This window comes from Manacus candei, unplaced genomic scaffold, assembly GCF_025592945.1.
Source record: "Manacus candei isolate 608988 ecotype Guabito, Panama unplaced genomic scaffold, ASM2559294v1 h1tg000020l, whole genome shotgun sequence".
Lineage (NCBI taxonomy): Eukaryota > Metazoa > Chordata > Aves > Passeriformes > Pipridae > Manacus > Manacus candei.
Genome location: NW_026138068.1, coordinates 2,129,589 through 2,149,752, shown reverse-complemented (window position 1 = coordinate 2,149,752; position 20,164 = coordinate 2,129,589). Strand labels below are relative to the sequence as shown.

At 53.2% G+C, this 20,164-nt stretch overlaps 2 protein-coding genes across 4 annotated transcripts in view; both read right to left on the bottom strand.

The window, feature by feature from the left end:
* The window catches only part of CORO1C (coronin 1C), a 49,714-nt gene extending 39,102 nt beyond the window's left edge, over window positions 1-10,612 (bottom strand). Inside the window, exon 1 of one of the 2 annotated variants that reach the window (XM_051785482.1) lies at window positions 10,504-10,612. The gene's annotated coding sequence lies outside the window, so the exon portion shown is untranslated. Of the gene's footprint in view, window positions 1-3,780; window positions 3,888-10,503 lie in introns of those variants that run through there. The other variant, XM_051785483.1, reaches the window with a different exon arrangement.
* A 4,839-nt stretch (window positions 10,613-15,451) lies between these two features.
* Window positions 15,452-20,164, bottom strand: part of SSH1 (slingshot protein phosphatase 1) — a 35,262-nt gene continuing 30,549 nt past the window's right edge. For both annotated transcript variants that reach the window (XM_051785477.1, XM_051785475.1), the window contains one exon: window positions 15,452-20,068. In XM_051785477.1, coding sequence (XP_051641437.1) covers window positions 18,809-20,068 — 1,260 coding nt within the window. In that variant the 3' untranslated portion in view covers window positions 15,452-18,808. The remainder of the gene's footprint in view (window positions 20,069-20,164) is intronic.

The window sequence follows — 20,164 nt, the reverse complement described above, 5'->3', positions numbered from 1 at the left end:
CACTCACAGGAACTTCCCTCCCAAGAGCCAGGCCTCAGACATCATTACCCACCCAGAGCAAAAAGCACATTATACATCATTTATTGTTATCACCAACAAAACGTGGACTGACACAAAGCCAGGGATGTCAAAGGAGCAAAATGATAATGCTGAAGAAATTCTCCTTTCTCCAATACAGGTGATTCTACCTTGATTCTACCCCAAATTCATCAGCAAAGAAAGGTACAGAGGAGAAACAGTACAACAGCCCACATTGTACTTTATCACCTCCAAATCAAGGAGATTCCTTCTATCCACCAAGAGCACATCAGAAGGTTGGCAGCTTTCAAAAACCATGGTTTTGCCTCCTTGGAGGCAGTAGCAGATACAATTTTCACTATTTCTCAGTCAAGTTCCTGACCCACAGAGCAGGATTTTAAAGCTTTTAGGATGTTCCATCACAAAATCCTCTTCCATTTCAGGAGCACTTTGTGACTTGTTAGGTTTGTTTGCTCCAAGGGATCACCCCTGTTTTACTGACATCAGGAATTACACAGGAGAGGGGTAAAATTATCCACTTGCCCAACAGTCACCTTCTGCTTCATAGGTACTTCTTCCCTCCATCCACATGCAGCCATTAATTCTGACTGGATTTGTAGTCCCTACACAAACCCAGGCAGGCACATACACAACTAGGGACTGGTGATACAACTAATGGTTGGTATATTCCATTAGGATCCTCTTCAGCCTGCTCCTCCAAGGACCAGCTCTGAAAAGCAGTTCAGTGTCACACTGGCATTTACAGGTCTATATGTGGTTTTAGATGATAAAACCCACACAAAAAAGTCACGTGCTGAACAATTATAACCTCAAAAAGAAACAAATAATCCATTTTTTGTAGAGTTACTCACAGGAGGAAAATCAGAACAAAGCAATCCTATTAGCAGATAAAAAGAAAGGGCCCAGTGAACAATTCCCAACCATACTGGTGTATCCAACACATTCAGAAAAACGGACTTTCACTGCTGCTTTCCTGAGTCACTCAGCTAAGCTAAGCCAAGCCTTTTTCTGCTCAGTTTTGACTTGGCTTTCACCCCAGCAGCACCTGCAACTGTGCATAACGTGACAAAACCCCAGCAGTTCACATCCTGTCAGCCTAAAGCCACCAACAATCTGACTTTTCACATGCGGCTCCCGGACCAGGGTGACTAAACTGAAGCTCTAAGCAGTTTCTAATCAGACTAATTTCAGAGTTCACCACCAGAATACACCAGCCCAAAAATATTAAGCAGGGGAGACCACAGGGAAAGAGCTAGAAGAGAACACAGCCATTTAATTCTTGTTCATATGCCCTGTAAAGGCTTAAACTGGGGCACTTCAAATCCTCAGTGAGTTTCTGTTCCAACACATCCTCAGAGAAGGGCTGAGATTATCACAAAAGCCTCAGTAAAGCAAAATCAAAACAAACAAAGCAAGACTTTAAAAGTCAAGTGAAAATGTGCCTGTGAGCTTGCCCGAGAGGACATTCCTGGCCCTGGGAGTGGTGCTCTGATGACCTCACCGAGCTGCAAACCCAGGCCAGGAAGTGCTTTGCTCATGTCTTCAAAATAGGAAGCTGGCACTCGAGTGATATTCCTCAGAATTGATCACCAAATTAAACCCAACATCATAAATCCTCTTCCCATCATAGCACAACGTTGTCCTTTAATGAGCCATGTGACGAAGCCATCGGTAAAGCCCAATATTGGCCATGGATGTGATGGATGGAGCAGCCACCGAGGGCAGAGCCCAGTGCCCTGTGCTGCATCACCCAGGGAAAAGCTGATATTTCCCCCTTCTGCGCATTCCTCCTCATTGCCATTAAACTGAATCCCTGCCTTTCGCTTGGAGTGAGTCCCAGAAGTGACAGATGCAATAAGCATGAAGATTTCACTTGAAAAAATCCGATGGTGTTTGAAAAGACAGCTCGGGAGAAGACACAGCAATGCCAGCAGAGAACACAAATGCTGATTAAAGCAATCTGGATAAAAGGCTACAAGTGACCACTGAAAAATTACTATTATGAAGTGCTGGATTAAAACAAACACCAAGCAAATGCTCCCTGAGTGGGTCAGGTCTTAGTGGGGCTACTGAAAATACAAAAAAACCTATACAGCCAAAATAAACACACGGTGCCACAACAGTATTTGATCTACCTTTGTGTACACAGTCTTTAGCAAACATCACTATTAGCTGCAATGAAATGTCTCGGGGAGTGCAGAGCCATCTGTTTTCTCCCCCCCCCCAGCAGAAAAGATGATTCAAGGCTTGTTATTCAAATGAAAATGGAATATCCTCTGTCCTGCCTCCCGCACAAAACACCCGCTGCTTTCTCCACATCCCCACACGCTTCTCCCAGGACACACTGTGCCATTCACACCATTTTCCCACACTCCAGAGCTTCCCTCACGCAACTGCTTGTGGAGGAACACGGAGGGAGAGGGTGGTGCCGGGTAATTTGGGTACAGCCTGGCCTAAAATTAAACCAGAATGGGGAAATTCAGCAGCAAACTGACAAATCAGCCCCAGCCTGGTGTGTTCAGAGTGCCCCTCTCCTATTTTTCCATCATCCTTGGTGTTGTTCCCACACACATCTCCATGAACAGGCTGAACAGATGTGCTCAGACCAACTCCAGCTATAAAAAACCCCCCAACCCTAATGTGTATCACTTATCCTCAACCATAAAACTGCATCAATCAGTTTTGTTTCCAGGCAGCTTTCACTGCATTTTTTTTTTTTTTAAATACATATATTTCTTTAGACCTATCTCCTGTGCAGTCAGTCAGTCGCAGCATCACGTTGTCTGGCTGGGGGTCCTACAGCTGCACCTTTGCGTGGTGGTGTTGGGACACCTTCCCGTGTGTCCAGCACCTTCCCGGGTACCTTGAGTGGAGGGACTGGGAATTTCACAAACCACAGGTGAGGACTAACCTTTAAATCCCATCTTGGGCATATCACTGTTAAACAATGTGGCTTCCTGCACAGGAAAACAAAGCCCCCCACGGCGGGGGGTGGGATGAGATGCTCGTTAAGGTCCTTTCCAACCCAAACCATTCCGGGATTCTCTGACGATCCCATGACATGTCACGCATCCCAGGGACTCCATGCATCTCCTGAACAGCCTCGAAAGAACCACTAATAACGGCGCGACCAGGACCTGCTCCACGAGAGCCTACGGAAAACACCCCCAAACTAACCCCGCATCGGGGCGCTCATCTTTTGTCCTCCGCCTCGGTGCTCGGCGGGCACGGGCGCTCCGGGGGCGGCACACGCCGCTGGCACCGAGCGGCTGCTGCATCGCCGGGAGGAAGAGAGGCAAGGGGGGGAAACACACAAACAAACAAACAAGGGCAAACGTGCGGAACAAAAGCCCCCCAGTGCCGTCCCCGCCGCGGCATCAGGTGCGCGCCAGGAGCGCCCGGCGCCGCCGCCCCGCCCAGGGCTTGCCCTGCCCGGCGGCCCCGGCCGGATGCGGATGCGGCGGCGACCCCGCGCCGCTGCCTAATAAGGAGGGAGCGGGGAGCGGCCGGGGCAGGGGCGGTGCGGGGAGGGCGCTCCCGCCGCGGGCCCCGAGCTGACAGCGGCCGCCGCCTCACGGAGCGCCCGCCGGCCCCGCGCGGGAAGGGCCCGCCCGGCCGGACCCCCGCCCTGCCCGCCGCCCTCCCGCGGGCACCGCGCCGCCCTCCCGCCCCCTCCGAGCCGCAGCGCCGCTCCTCCCCGGAGACGCCCGCCCGCTCGCCTTGACCGCCCCCGAGCCGCACCGCGATGCCGAGCCGCCTCCCGCGTCCGCTCCTCAGCCCGGCGGAGCCGCCGCCTCCGCCTCCTCCTCCGCCCGCCGCCGCCGCCCGACTGAGAGCCGCGGGGCGGGGCGGGGCAGCGCGGCCGCGGGGCCACGCCCCCCGGAGCCACGCCCCCTGCGGGACACGGCCCCTCCGCGCAGGCACCGCCCGCTCCCGCCTCTCGGGGGGGCGGGGCAGCAGGGTGAGTGGCGGCCCGCCCGGCCAATGGCGGCACGGCGATCGCCGCCACGCGCGGTCGCGCGCTCTCAGGCTCCGCCCCGCCGCCCCTCGGCGGAGAGGGAGGGGGAGGGAGGTCATGGGGGACCTTCGTGAGGGGCAGGTCACGTCCTTCCTGAGGGGCCGGCGTGTCCCTCCTGAGGGACCAGGCATGTCCCCCCCTCAGGGACCGGTCGTGTCATCCTCGAGGGACCAGCCGTGTTATCGCTGAGGGACCAGGCATGTCCCCCTCTCAGGGACCGGCCGTGTCCCCCCTGAGGTATCGATCATGTCCTCCCTCAGGAACCGGTCATGTCTGCCCTGAGGGATCGGCCATATGATCCCTGAGGGTCCAGTCATGTCTGCCCTGAGGGATCGGCCATATGATCCCTGAGGGTCCAGTCATGTCCCCCCTGAGGGACCGGCCGTGTGTCCCTGAGCGATCAGAGCCTGGTGTCCTCAGAAGCAACCCTGAGGAGAACCAGTAGACCCACAGGAAAACAACCACCTCCCCTCACTTTGTCACACCGACACACTGCGGCTGTTGTGAGAAAAGGACGGTGACAAAAGCCCCTGGCTAAAGACCGCGAAGCAAAACCCTCGCTAAAAATCACACTACAACAAGACACCCAGAGCAGCAGCTTGAAATCATAGGTTCTCCCCGTTGCGCTCAAAGTAAAGACCATTTGGGGCTGCTGCACTGTGTGGTGTAAGGTTTGTACCTCGGCTGTTCTAACAGGTCACAGCAGGGTGAGCACTTTTCAGCACACACCTGGATGCTCACAGGTAACACCGCACCGGGAATCATTCGGTGCCTCAGGGAGCCTGAAGAGCGAATGAACAACCAAGAGCAGAGCCCATATCCCTCAGCGTTACCATACATGGCCAAAACCAAAACTCCTTGAGCTTCCTCATACGTTTTGGCCAATGTTTGCGCATTCATTTGCATGCGGTTTGGTACTTAAGGGGGGGTGATGGTTCAGGGCAGTGACACCTTGCTAATTCCCCTTCTAATCCTTCAGAATTTGGAGGAATATGTCATGAGGAGATGAGAGGAGATGAGCTGAGAACCCTCCTCTTCCCCCATGAAGCTGTGCTAGGACCATGAACTACCTCCAGTAAAATCTAGGTGTTAAAACACTTCAAAACCCTCAGGGAGATACATTTGTCGCGGTCTTGCTGGTGACTGTCACAGCTGATGGAAACATCAGTAGCTACAGATTAAACAAATGTTATCCAACATATGTTAAACTTTGACACTAGTTAAACCATTGATTCAATAAGCAGGAAAGCCTCTCTTAACCTACTGAGCAATACCTTGATAATAAAATGATACACCCAGAGATTAGAGTGGCAACACTGCATCCCTGCCCACGGCACCGTAAAATTAATTAATAGCTTCCTTCTGAACGCCAGCCCAGCACACTGACACCACCCTCCTTCCTCAAACAATCGTGTTCAAGCTAAAAAAGAAGAAAACAAAAGCAGTTTGGCAGCCTGGGAGCAGAGCTGCAGGTAACCCCGAGTCAGTGGGTTTGGGGTGTGATTCACATTTTCCACGTAAGTACGTGACGCGCTGAGTCAGTGATTGAGCTGAGAGCCCTGGCTGCCCATCCTTCATTTATTAGGAGCCTCAAACCTGTGTGTGTGGCTTGAAATTTTTTAAAAGTTATATTTTAATCACGTACCAGGCAATGCTTTACCCTGGACTGGAAAACAAGAGCCAAGGCAGCAGCACTCAGCACCACCCAACAGCTCAAAAGAGGAACTGAAGGAAGACTTTTGGCCTCCAGCTAAAAAGAAAGTGGCACAAAGTGAAATTTGCTCTGAGAAATCTGATTGAAGCCTAATCCTCTCAACAACTGCCACTGCCATGGTGGATCCTGCAGGGATGGACAATCCTTGCTCGACGCGGTGCTGGAAGAGTCGCTAAGGATGGACTCAGGTGGAAATGATCCCTGTGGAATTTTTGCTACAGCTTCCTAAAACACCGGGATGGAAATGCTGCAAAGATCACCCAGACTCTTGCCTGGATTAATGAGCTATTTAGATCACAACTGTACTAGGTACATGAATTTTGGGCTGAAGTCTCCAACAAACAGAAGCAATAGCTCAGGTTTTACACAAATGCTTTGATTCCACTGTAACCACTAATCTTCTTCACTTCAGCTGAATAAAACCATCCTAACAAACAGTTTAAATGATGTCTAGAATGCTGCAAGCCCAACGACTTGTCAAAATATGCCACAAATCCTAATTTTTCTGAAGGAAAATACCCTATTACCAAATTTTGCAGCTCCAAGGAGCCACACAGCAAGGTTTATCCCATTTTATCTGTACCAACACGCCTGGTTATTACATTTTAAAGACTCCATTTCCCCAGTTTTAGCCATCCCACATATTTTCCCCTCGGCTTCAGCACTGCAGGATTGCTGCAAAGTATCTCACAGCCTTTATACGGAAACAGCACCGTGGCTACAGACTCCACCTCTGAAACTTATGTCAGCGGCTAAATTTAGCTTCCTGCAAATATGCATCAATTCCATCTCTGCAAGAAATCACCCTGGTTTGCTCCTGATGTGTTTTATAAGGACCACATTTGGTGTGTCCCACAGCCCCCCTTGCCAGGGTGCTGTTTGGAGTCAGAAAAGGTAAAGAAACACCTGAAGCATCTCTTTTTAGGAGAAATTTTGATGCCTTCAGCTGGTACCCTGCAATTTGGAACCTCTGAGCAACCCCAGATGGGCATCAAACCCCATCAGCGGAAGCAGTAAAGTCATTTGAGGGATGAATTTATCCTGCATGTCTCAGTTTGCTGAAATCCTCATCGCTAAATATATTCTGAATGGAGGGAAATGGCTTAGGGAGGGTTTAGGGAGATCAGCACTTTAAAGTCCTGTTATTTTGCAGCTTAACTTGTAAGTCACGCAAAATATGCCAGACAGGACAGTTTGGACCTGGTTTCCAATTTATACAGCTTTTCAAGGAGTTTTATGTCCCTATTTATCTATTTCCTGAAGCCTTTTGAGTTTATTATTACATTTACTTTATTGTAATATTTGTTTAACAGGAAGCACTAGGTTCTCCCACCTGAAATTTGAATATTTCTTTTATATTTCTCTTTCACATCTCCTATCATTTAGGGATCTCATCCCGTCATTAGGTACTCAAGGCCAGACTCAGCAGCATTAGGAAGAGCTGCTCCCACTGAAATCAGTAATGTGATCTTACCTTTCATTTAATATTACTGGAATTTAGTGCTTTTTAATGCAGGGAAATGTTCCCTGCCCATGGCAGGGGGTTGGAATGAGATGATCTTTAAGGTGCCTTCCAACCCAACCCATTCTGGGATTCTATGAAGTCCGAACTGATTACAATGACAAACCCACCCCAAGCCATTCTCCCTGTGTGGAATTAGATTTACTTTTAGCATTAATTTGCTTTTTCTGCCTCTTTTCCTCAGTGTCCATGGGCACGGAGGGAGTTCCAGGGGCAGCTTTACGAAACCAGTCCCAATCCTGGTTTTTAAAAGACATTTCAAAGATCATCAACTGTTGAGCAGCTGCCAAGATGAATTTGTCCTAAGAGCCACCATGGAACAGCTCCTGATAATGGCAAATCGATTCTGTCTCGACAATGGGATCTGCCCAAGGAAGTGCCTCCCAGCTCCTGCAAAGTGTTTGTCTGGAGAGAGAGAGAGAGAGAGAGAGAGAGAGAGAGAGAGAGAGAGAGAGAGAGAGAGAGAGAGAGAGAGAGAGAGAGAGAGAGAGAGAGGCAGAGAGCAAAATCCCTTTGGATTGGCCTTATTCAGTCCTTGGCCAGAAAGGGGAGCTGTAGAATTAGGGAATGAAGATAAGGAGAACAAAATGTTCCAGCAGATATTTTAAAACAGCAGGCAGGGAGGGAGAAGTGAAGGAGAGTGAATCTGAGCTCACGGGCAAGGAGAGAGGAAAACCTGGATTAAAGCAGAGGGTCAGGAGCCAGCACCCCTGAGCTTTATTCCCAGCTCTGTGTGACATGGAACCACCACTGAGCTACTTCCAGACCCCAAAGTTGGGGTCAAATCCCAAACCCCCTCCCCAAAGGGTGATAAAATCTGCTGTGGTGAGCGAGGGCCTGTGCTGACATCGTGTCTGTGCTGCTTGGAATGGCTGGGAGATGCTGGAGATGGATAAGGAATGAGTGAACATTAGGCCAGGATGGGCATTAATAATTTATGCCATTGTTATTAATGATTTACAATAGATTTCATCAAGCACATCTATTACTGCATCTACCCACTCTCACACATTTTGTGCAGTAATATCGATGTCAAACACATCCCTCCCAACTCAGCTGTAGGAAAGGCACCCAAAAGAGTGCTTTTACAGCAGAAAGAAACCTCTAATTTCAATTTCTATTTCCTCGTGTATTTTTCTCCATCATTAGACAGGATTGTAAAATATATTTTCATTTCTTTCCTATTTTTGCAGTGAAGGGGAGGTAAGTCCCAAAACCTAATTAAAATGTTGGGCCACCAAATAAAACCAAAGCAATTACTTGCAACAGATGGGATTTCCTTTGTTGCTGTCTCTGGGTGATTAACGAGGAGGAGAGAGACAAGAAAGCAGAACACAAAAAGCGGAAAAAAAAAGAGAAAGGAAAAAAAAAAAGCAAACTGTATTTTATTTACAACATGAAAATCCTGGGATTGACACTTCCTAGCATCCTGAAATCCTGAATAGCAGCAAAAAATCAGGCAGGCAGGGAAGGAGCCGGGGCTGGGTGCTGGTTTTCCTGGGCACTGAGCACAGACCTCATTATTTAACCACTTTGGAATCCTTTTGCCATCTCCTTCTGTTTCTCTCCCTGCTGTCTAGGATCAAGTTGGACCAAAGGTGCTGGAAAAATCAGAGATATAAGAAAGGAATCATGTAAGGGTAAATACAGGCGAGGTGTTTGTGTTTGAGATTTGGGAAGACAAATGTTTTAAACAGCTTTTCAAAACCCCAGCAGGCTGCCATGGACAGAGCAAAATGAGAAGCCGTTCCTGCTCTTCTTCCTGCTCCAGTGGAAGGTGTCCCTGCCCATGTCAGGGGGTGGAACAAGATGAGCCTTTAGGTCCCTCCCAACCTGAAACATTCCGTGATTCCATGATTTTTTATTGCAATATTTTCACAGTTCAGCACTGAAATATTGTCTCAGCCCTCCATCCTTATTTCTTCTGGAGAACAAGGAGGTGCCAGGAGGGATTTACTGCAGCCAGTATTGCCCTGGGGACAGAGCTGATTCCTTATATCCCTTCTCACCCCCTTCTTCTGCCAAACCACCCATTACATCCATTGCATCCACCTGCTCCTTCCATTCCTGGGAAGGATGGGCTGATCAAACATCCCTGTGATGGGAACACTCCAGATCAGCTGTACCACTGATATCAGACAATTCCCACCCAGGAGCAGCAGAGATCCAGACACTGGGATAACACCAACCCCATCCCTGCTCCATTCTCAGAGCCTGGCACAGCCAGTCTGTAGTGACAAACAGCTCTCAACCCTATTTCTTTACACTGGGAGAATGACAGCGTGTCCTCAGCTGCCTCCTGGGGGGACAGGACCTGTTTGTCATCCCTGCAGGGATTCTGTTATCCCTGACACACAAACTGTGGCACGTCCCTGCTCCGCCTCAGTGTCGCGACAGCAACCGACAGCACAACGGGCCTGGTGCTGTGGGATAATCACACCTATTTTTTTAAGCAAACACACGACTCAGTTCAAAGCCACCATAGATTTCCTGTGCCTTAAAACACTTATTTTCCCTTATAAGGAAATGCACAATTGCAGATTGTCACTGAACAGAAGATGTTGAGTTAAGCAGCGTGGGTCGGGTGGCTCCTTGCAGGATCCACTCTCTCACACAAACACTCATTTCTGTCCTTCTCTATTTCTGCAGAACTGCTGTTTTACCAGGAAAATTTCAACAAAGTTCACTTATCTGTATTTTTTCAGTGAAAGGCTTTCCAAGTTGATGTCATTCTCCTGAAAGGCTTATTCAGTGAAGTCACAGCGCAGGAGAAAAAGAACTTAAGGAAAATAATGCTTCTTTTTAATGCCACAGCTAAAATAAAATTATACTGGCTCACCCAGTGCCTGGAGAGACAGAGGCACATAATCCCACATGGCAGTGGGAGGGAGCATCCTATGGGCACTGCTGCACTGTGGCTGTTGAAAAAGCAGTATATTGTATTTATTCCTATACAGGAGAGTCTGACAAAGCAAATCTTTCTCCAAAACAATTTCACTGCACAAAGTGCTTTGAACCAACACCTGAATTCCATCCTGTCTCGTTACAAGATTCCATGTGCCCTGAGCACATCCCACCTGTCACTCGGCCATTCCAGGCAGGTATTTTTATTTTCCAACCACCTCCGTGCTCTCACCTCCCCTCCCCTCCATCCCCGGTGCAGTGCCCTCCATGACCCCCAGGGCAGAGCCAGGAGCCCTCACTCCTCACCTTTCTTGGGCGCTGGTGGTGCCGCTGCCCCCTCTGACGCCTTGGGCTTTTCGAAGGTTTTCTTGGCGTCGGCGACTGTCAGCACGTTCTCGTCCTCCTGACTCTTCCTCCCCTTCCGCTCCGGCTCCTCCGAGCCCCCTCCTCCCGCAGTCCTGCCCCCAGGGAGCTGCTCTGTGCCTGCTGCCCGCTGCTCCTTGCCAGGCTTGGCCTCATCTCCGCAGGGCTCCAGCAGCGCCTCTGTCAGCGCCACAGCCTTGCTCATACTCAGAGCCAGGCTCTCCTTGCTGTGGGTCCTGACCGGAGGGGCCGGGGGGGTTCTTTTCTGGATGTAGGAATCGAGCATCCCTGTGTCAGCTTCCCCTCCAAGCTGCTCCCAGCTCTCCGGGAGCTGGCTGCTGCTCTGTCTCGAAAGCCTCCCAGTGTCCCTGGCCACTGAGGGATAATTTGTGACCGCAGAGACCATTCTCTCCGGGCTCTTTGCTACCTGCTTGTCTGGATCATGCTTCCTGGCTGGATCCTCCTCGCCGGCCTGGCCATTCTGGCACAGGTCTGGTGTTCCCTCAGGCTGGGGGGAGAAGCTCCGTGCTGGCCTGAGGCTCTCGGCTGCCTTGCTGTCCCTGGGGATGTAGGAGAGAGATGTTGCTGCCTCATGTTTGCTTTGCAGGATGTAATCCATGAGCTCAATGCTGTCGGACCTGACGGGGACCGTGGGCTTGTCCCTCTCCGAGGGGCAGTTCAGGCTCAGTTTGTTCACCTGCCTGCTCTCCACGCTGCTCTCCGAGTCCGAACAGCTCATCTGCCTCCTCAGGACCCCTTGGAAAGAGTTGAGCCTGTTTAGGCTTGGACTCACCACCTTCCCATCCCCTGCATAGTCCTCCTGAATCTCAAGCACCGTATCCTCTGTCTCTTCCCATTCCTCCTCAGGTTCTTCTTCTGCCTCCTGGATGAGGCGCCGGTACTCGCTCTCCTCCAGCCTGTAAACCACCGGCCTCACCGTCCTGCCCGTGCGCCTGGGCCCCACCTCCATCTCGTACACCTTTGGAGGGGCTTCTCCGTCCTCCCCTCTCCTGCACCCTTTGGGCACGGGATGCTCTTCCAGGCACAGGTCCCCTGCCAACCCCCGCTGCCCTCTCTGCCCGTTGCTGCTCATCTCCGACCTCCTGGCAGGGGCCCTGGTGTCACTCCCGAGGTGGGGGAGGTCCCCCCTCTCCAGCCTGTTCCCCAGGCCCTCCTGGCCGAGCTGCCGCCGTGTACAGTCCTCACGTGTTCCCGCAGAGTCTCCCTGGGAAGCAGCGCAGTCTCTCCCCCTCTTCTTACTTGTGTCATCCCGTAAATATCCACAGTACTGCCAGGTGGAGGCTTCCATGGCCGGCAGCTCCGTCACTGTAATTCCTGGTTCCAAATGCTTTGAGAGTGGCCAGCCAAGATTTCTCCCCACCTTGGGTCTGGGCAGGCTGTCAGCACCGCCTTCTTGCTCCGCTAAGGGAGAGAGACGGGGGCAGTTGGAAGCATCGGAGCCTGGGTCATGTGAACCAGCGTTCCTTGGCCTCATGGCCAGGAGAGGAACATCCCTTTGGCACGACGGAGTGCGACAGTGCCCAGCACAGCTGATTCTACGTTGGTCCCTCTCCACGTATATCCCACCTGGATAACTGGAAAAGCACCCCCCAGCTGCTAATTTATTGGTCCATGGCACTTCACAGCCAGGACTTGCCTCCCATCTGCATCCTTCTCCAGGGATTCTCCTCTTTCCCCAACCTGCTGAAGCAACAGCTCCCCACAGTCCCGTGTAGCAATCCTGGCTGCCCTCCGATCCTGCTGCTTCCACAGGGATTTACAGCCAGGTTGTCTGCTGCAGCTCGTCTGGCCAGGATCCCCTCCGGAAGCTTCCCTGGGGGTCTCACGGAGAGCTTGGAAAACCGCATCCGTGCCCCTGGCTCTCCTCCCTGCCTCCCTGCCCTGCGCCCGGGGACGCGAAGCGGCTCCCCCAGCGCTCCTTCCTTGGAAGCGGCGCTGCCTTGGGCTGCGTCCCAGTGCCTGGGGGAGAGATGCCGCCTGCACAGAGCACGCGGGGCAGTGACGGGTCGGCTGGAATGATCCTGGGAATACGTTACTGCGAAGGGAATTGCTGTGACAGAAAAAGGCTGCCCGAGATAAACAGGAGCCCGACAGCAGCCCCAGATACAACTTTCCCTGCGGAGACTCCCAAACACAACTTATCAAAAATCCCTATTAACGCCTGGGCATTTGTCTAAGTAACCCTCCGAGCAGAACGTTCCTCCCTTTGGATAACGCTCCGGAAGGCGCTGGAGCCGGGGAGCTGGAGGGCTCTAATCCGTTTGTACACAGCCGGGATGCCTGGCATTGCAGCGAGCCGCGGCTCCCGGCCCGGCTCCCAGCCCAGCTCCCAGCTCAGCCACTGCCCCAGAGCTTTGCCTTTTATGGTTCCCCGAGCTGGGAAGCATCCCGAGGCAGGATGCAGGAAAACACCTGATGGTCCCAAAGAGGTGCCTGCCCACTGGCCCCAGGCCAAAGGCATCCCCTGATATTCCATGGGGCTGGAAAATCCTACCAGCACCTCCATCCAGACCCCCAGGGATCCTGGCAGCCCTCTGAGCACTCCCACAGGCTGCGTGAGTGACATGTGGGCCCACGGTCACGATGCCACCACCTTGTCCCTGTCCCATGATCCATTTCAGGGGCCAGTCCTGGCTGCTGCTGAGGGGAAGGAGTGAGGGATGACGGTTATCCCAGCCCTTATCGGCCTGGAGCCAGACAGGCCCCTCATGGGGACAGTTCTTTATCAATGCACGTTGCAGAGCTGCTCTGCAGCGAGACAAAACCCCATTTGTTACCACTGGAAGTCTCAGATCCCTGCCTAGGCTGCCAAAAGCAAACACAACTGATTCCCAGCAGGATTGGGACCAGCAGCTGGCCTCCTGATGCTCTGGCATGAGGGGGACCTGGCAGCATCAGTTCTGGCAGGTAGAAGAATGCTGAGCAAGATGTGCTGACAGGTGTGTGAGTGAGGAATTTCAGAGCCAATCTGTCACCTGAGTGAGATGAACTCACTCAGTGTTGGCACCATGACCTGATCAACAATTCAGGTGTTTCCCCTTGAGCCCTTGGTTCCCCATGGCAAAGCCAAATTCATTCCGGGCTTCTCACAACCCCTTGTGATTTGAGGGTATCTTGGTGGGTTAGGCTTGTCCTGTGTGGAGGTCACAGGGCCAAGGGCTGGTGTGGAACAGGCACGTCCGGGTCCTTGGGTGTGCCCTGCGTGTTCCAGTGAACTCTCAGAGCTGTGACACGGCTCTGATGGTTCTGCTCCTGAACCCTCTGCATAAAAGGCAATGGCAGCTGCTGCAACGTCGCCACTGCCCCATCCTTCAAACCGAGAGAGGAAGAGACTTTTAGGGAATGTGCAACAAGGCTGGAGCAAACCCGGTCGGCAGCACAGCCTGGGCCGTGCCTGCTGCAGGAACCGGCTCCTCTGGCCTCGGCAGCATCAACCTGCAGCTTCTGCTGAGGAAAATATTTACATTTCCACCTCTCCAGAGGCCAGTGCGGCTGTTCCGCCACGGCCCAGAGGGAAGGGACATGGAGGCATCGCCCTGGGGCTGCAGGAGAACCTCTGCCAGGCAGCAGCTTCTCTGCTGCAGTCACTGCTGCTGGGGATGTGCAGCAGCAACCCTGGGAGTCCTTCCTGTGCCTTCTGTGTGTGCTACAACCTGCGCTGCTCACCGGCCAAACCTCATCTTTTTGCCCAAAAACATCATTAAAGTATCTGCTCACCACCAAACCCTACATGGAGCTGGGAAATGCTGCCAGCAAACCAACTTCTTCCCATCAGAGGGTCCTTGAGGAGAGACCACTCAGCTCCTTTCCGATAGCACTCAGTACCACCTGCAGCTCCTTCAGGCAGGAGGAACTCGCACCTTCCCACCACCCCAGTTCCCAACCAGGAGGGTACCCAGTGCCAGGCTGCCCCTCTGCCATGGCCTGCCCAGGGCAGCTCCACACTCAGCATCTCCTCTCACCAGCGGGGCTATAAATAAACCCTCCACAGTCGCCAGAGAGAAGTTGTGTTGCTCCAGATGTTGCCTGGTTTTGCCATAGCAACATCACAACAGGATGGAACAAACTGCTTTGAAAAGAACCAACTTTCAATCAAAACAAGACTAAGAAAAGTCCCAGGGACTCACCGGCAGCCCAGGCACCCTCCGGCCATCCTGTGCTCCTGGCCTGTGGTGTCCCTCACACAACCTCCCACACCCACCTCGGGAGCTGGGAACAGCTCCGTGGGGAGGCTCTGCCTTCAGGAAACCAAGCTGAGCAGGGAGGGATGTCTTGTGACCCAGCCAAGGGATATGTGAGTTAAATGGGCCAACAGCAAACTGACCCCAAAATGGCGTTGGTGAAGGACAGGCTCTGCCCCAGGACCTCAGACACACCAGTGGGAAGCTCCAGAGCTCCAGGGCTCCCAGCTCAGCGTGAGCTTCCCAGCATTGCTGTGGCTCAGCACTGGAGAGAGTTAACCCTGGGATGTACGAGCTGCACACACACAGGCACACGGTCCCACTGTTTTCCTTCCTCTGCCATCATGTCAGCACGTCTGGGCAAATCTGGGGAGGCCCTGACCCCCAGCCAAGTGCTCCATGCCGGGGTCCCTGTCCTCCACCAGGGCAGGGCAGAGCCAGTTCCCTGGTGCTTCCCCTCACCATGGCAGAGCTGCTCCCACACCTGAGATCCAGCTCTCCACCAGGGACACCCTCAGGTGGAAGAGACCCAAACCCTCTCAAGCCCACCCCAGGGAGCCCAGGGCTGTGTTACCTCAGTCACTGAACTCATTCCATGACTCCATGCCCCAAGCTCCAAGCACAGGAGGAGTTGGAAAATTGGCATCGGGAAGTGCCCACCTCCAAAACAAGCTGCAAAACTCATTGCATAAGGAAACAAAAAAACTTTATTTTATTCCTCACGAGAAGCACATAAAATATTCAGGACATTCTTACAAACAAAAGTAAAAAAAAAAAGTGCATGATGCATCATTCCCTCCCGCGGACGTACAGTACAAAAATCCCGCCGATTCCAATACAAAACCGGGATTCGAATTACCACGGAATTAAAGGAACCTTGTAATCATGGAGGACAGCAATGCACAGGAACAGCTACATATTACTCACCCCCCTCCTCACAGGCTGACTAGGACGGGTCCTGCCGGGACACGGCCGAGCCAAACCCCACCTGCATGGGAAGGACCCCCAGGAGGTCGGGCACTGCCACCACACGGACCAACAGCACCTGGACTGGGAATAAGGTGCCAGTTTGTGCATTTCAGGATTCCTGGCAGGACAGGATTGGGTTTGGATCTGCCGAGCAAAGCACAGCCGGTGATGGGAAGCGTCCCCGCAAACCCCACTCCTGTTTCGGCAGCAATGCATAGATAAACGGGATAAACAGGATAAATGGGGATAAACAGGGACACCAGGAGCAGCCCCCAGCTGTCCTTTGGTTCTGCCATACCCAGAGGGAAGTGGTAGCAGGTGAGCAGTGCTGAGCTCAGCAAGGATGGCAGGGTGGGATGCAGGGGGGGGAACGGTCTCACTGCCACCAGAAACACCAAAAGCACCAAAGACTCCCCAAAGAACAGCAAACAGCAGAGTTGAACAGCTCAGCAGATACACAGTGTTTGTAAACTATGAGTAAGGCACTCTGTTGTAAGGACACGTGGGGAGGACGAGTACATCGACCTTCTCATGCAATAAACCCAGTGGGACCACACATGGTGCAGGTTTGGCTACAAACCCCTGGGAATGGCACAGCTGCTTCCAGGCCAGCTCCCACTGAATCCTGCCTCTATCCCATGACACAGCGAGGGAGCCCAGGGTCCAGTGAGGGAAGAGTGGGGTTGATCCAGCAAGAGCTGAGTGGGAGCAGCAGCAGGGGAAGGTGGAGGGAGCAGAGCTGTGCCCCGGAATGAGGGGGTTGGGTCGGACACGGTGGGTTGGATGTGGCAGAACTCAGCAGGCACTCGAGAAACAGGAAGGAAATCACATGTTCACCTGCAGCAGTTCATGGAACCTTCCGAAATTATTCAAATCCGACCCTGTGCCTCCTCCCTCAGCCGGGCAGGGATGGGAAGGGTTGGCAGCACAGAGGGAGGTGACCCTGCTGTGGTCACACCCCAGGGTTCACTGGGCAGCAGCCCCTGAGGCTCCCCCAGATGCCACTCTGAGCCCCATGGGACCTCTTGCCTGCCCTTCCCAAATCCCAGTCTGGGTGTAAAGCAGGATGAAGATGACACAAGCCTAGGAGATGGCTTGCAGTGATCCGGCTGTGCCGCATTCCCGGCTCAATGACAGGCTTTCATCCTGCCCTGAACTCAACCTGGCGGCTCCTCAGCCCGACCAGAGGCTCCTGCACAACTTCCCTCCTGGAGCAGCTCGTGCTCCTCAGCAGCTCTCCGGGGTGAAACAAGTGCAAATCAAATTCAGGCTCCCTCAGCAGGGACGTTTATTTACTGATTGCCCGTCCCTACAAGTCCTCACACAATGGAAACGTGGGATCTTACGCTTCAGGGACAAAAGGGAACTCTGGGCATTCGGGACAGGCAAACCCACAGCTCCCTTCCTCGAGACACTGGATTTTGGATTAATTAGTTCAGACTGGCTGCTGCAGCCCCGCTCTGCCCCAGCTCAGAGGGGAGTTTTAAAAAAGCCTTTCCATGGGGATTTTAAAACGTGGGAGTGCTCACACTCACAGCCTGGTTGAGCAAATCCACCACTGAGCTCCCAGATCTGTTCTGACTCCCAAATCTGCTTCAAAATATCACCTGAAGGCACGAGCAGCCAATGTGGCTTCAGATGGGATTCAGGGAGCACTGAGACTTGGGGAGTGTTCCCTGCACACCTCCCAAGCTCTTCCCCACACATTCAGCCAGGGCTTGCACAGAGCAGCTCTTGACCAGGCTGGCTGTCCAAAATATTCCAAGAAAACATGCATTCCATATGGAATGGGGGCACTGCTGCAATCCAAGCACCAGCCCTGGCACAAGGGGGAGCACATGGTAACACCAGACCCAGGGGGGGCACAGACCCAGCTGTCCCCTTTCCTCCAGGGGGAGATCTCACCCTCATTTCCAACATCCCTCTCCTTGGAGCACACACATATTTCTGTCTGACTGCTCCCCCTGAGCAGGATTTATGGGGCTTTCACAGCCCTGTGAGGGTTGGGACACGTCCAGCTGGGCTCCTCACTCCAGGGCCACCCAGCTTCCCACTCCAGGGCCACCCAGGCTCCCAATACAGGGCATAAATAACACCCTGGACTCCACCGGCAGCTCCCCAGGCTGCTGGGAAACTCAGGATACAGGGACTGTTCTACCAAAGCAACAGTAACAACCAGAAAAGACACGGTCACCTCCTGGGAGTTCAGCAGAGCTGACCCTCCTTGGTCACCTTGTGTCACCCACAGCCAACAGAGGGTCCCAACACAGGATCCACAACACCAACACAGCATCACATCACGGGGTCCACGGGCACTCACGGGCTCTGTCAGCACTGGGACATCACAGACCACAAGGACAGCAAAAACACCCCAAAAACACAACACCTGGGACGGCCACACAGCTGGGGTCACATTGGTCACATCAGTCCCACCGTCCCCACGGACACAGCTCCTTCATCTCCCAGCCACAGCCCCAGGGGAGCCTCCATGTCCACACTCCTCCAGGCCTTTACAGCCAACACCAAGGGAATTCCTTCAAATAACAGCAAGAACTCTGGGAAAAGGCTTTTGAATAAAAAACTCAACCAACAAAGCAGGACAAAAAGCCAGCGGGAACAGAGGTAGTGTGCGTGTCACCATCTTAAGGATTTCCCACAAGTGCCCTGTTCAGAGCCTTGTGTTTGCTCTGTAAAAAAAAAAAGTCATGAATAATTTTTTTGAGTCTTTGAAACAGAACATTTCAGCATTTTAGATAGAGATACAAATACCTATCCATAACCACACACAAATCCACGTTATTACACTTGGCAAACAGTACTAGGAAGAGCATCCTGCAGGACAACAGGCAAGTCACACACCAAGGCCTCCTCTAAGCCATGCAACACATTTGATTTCCCTTGTGCCCTTCATGTGACCCATCGTGGTTCTTTTGCCCCCTCTCAGAGCACAGGGAGGGGACGAAGAGGTGGCATTGGATGAACTGCTGCAAGTTGGATGATAAAACTGCACCGGTGCAATGAATAAATGCTGTAACCCCCCCAAAATCCAGCCCCCCTCCTCCTCTCCACAGAAAGCATCAACTTTTGCCTATCCAAAGCACGTTCTTCAAGCTCCCTCCCGCCGCCTTCACCCCCGGTTTGGAGGAGCCGTCCGCGCTCCTCAGGGAGGGTTGTGGCTCACAGAACATGGAGCACTCGCTGGAAACGGCCTCTTTGGAGTCTGTTACAGTGGACACGTCCACGTCACTCGACAAGTCCTCAGAGGACAAGTTAAGACAGCCCAGTTTGGCGAGGGAGTTGGACCGTTTGAGGGGCGAGGACACGGTGAGGCCGGCCAGGCGCAGCCGCGTCTCGATCTCCTGCGTGCGCTGCTTCACCAGCCCGGGCTTGCCCCGCACGCTGTGGATGCTGTCGCTGCTGGAGCTGCGCGTCAGGTTGGAGCTGCGGGACGAGGACGGGGTGTAGCAGATGGTCTTCAGGAAGTCCTTGGTGAAGCTGCTCGTGTGCTCCAGGCGGCACACGGTCGGCGTGGAGGTTTTCTGGGAGACCCCCTCCAGGACGCGTTTCACCTCCGGCCTCTCCATGTTGTTCTCCGCGTCTCCGAGGACCATCGGGGCCGGTGTCAGGAGAGGCACGAGGCCGGGGTGGGACATCATGTCCTCGCTTTCCTCCATGATGCTGGAGTCCACCCTGTCCCGGAGCAGTGCTGAGGCGTCCGAGGGCAGGCTCTTGAGGCGCTCCAGCTCCTTGGTGTGCTTCCTGACCAACCCCGCCTTCTGCAGCTGGATCAGGGACTCCTGGTGCTGCATCAAGTAGCTGTTGGCGCTTGGCTTTTCCAAGTCTTTGCTGAACAACAGGTACTTCAGGTCCTTGGTAGGTCTGGTGTCCCTCCTGGCCAGAGACTCCTCTCTCACCACCTCTGCATGAAGGAGGCTCCTGTCACAGTGGGAGTTTCTCCTGGGCAGCAAAGTTTTTTCTGGGGTTTTTGGCGCATCTTTTCCTCTCTCCAGAACGCTGCAGTGCTGATCCAGTGACCTGCACGTGCCAACCTCTAAAGTCCCGACTCCTGGCACCATAGGAAGCGGAGCCTCGTTATGTTTAGTTCTGATTGCCTCCTCTGGATGTGCCCTGGTGGGCAGGTGGTCCAGCAGGTTGGAGTGGAGGTGGGACAGGAGGGCTGGCTGTGTGCAGATGGTGGTGCTGCGCCGTGCAGGGTTCAGCTTCTCACACTGCTCCCCGAAGGGGTCGGAGGACAGCCCAGCTGAGGAGTACATGCAGTCAGTGCAGGACTGGTAGGGAGGCTTCACCTTGCTGAGGATCCCAAACACAGCGTCGCGCTGCAGGAGAGAAAACAGGGGCAGATCAGTGGGCACAGAACACACACCAGCAACCAGCACAGGGTGTATTTACAGCCAAGCAGCTCTGAAACAACA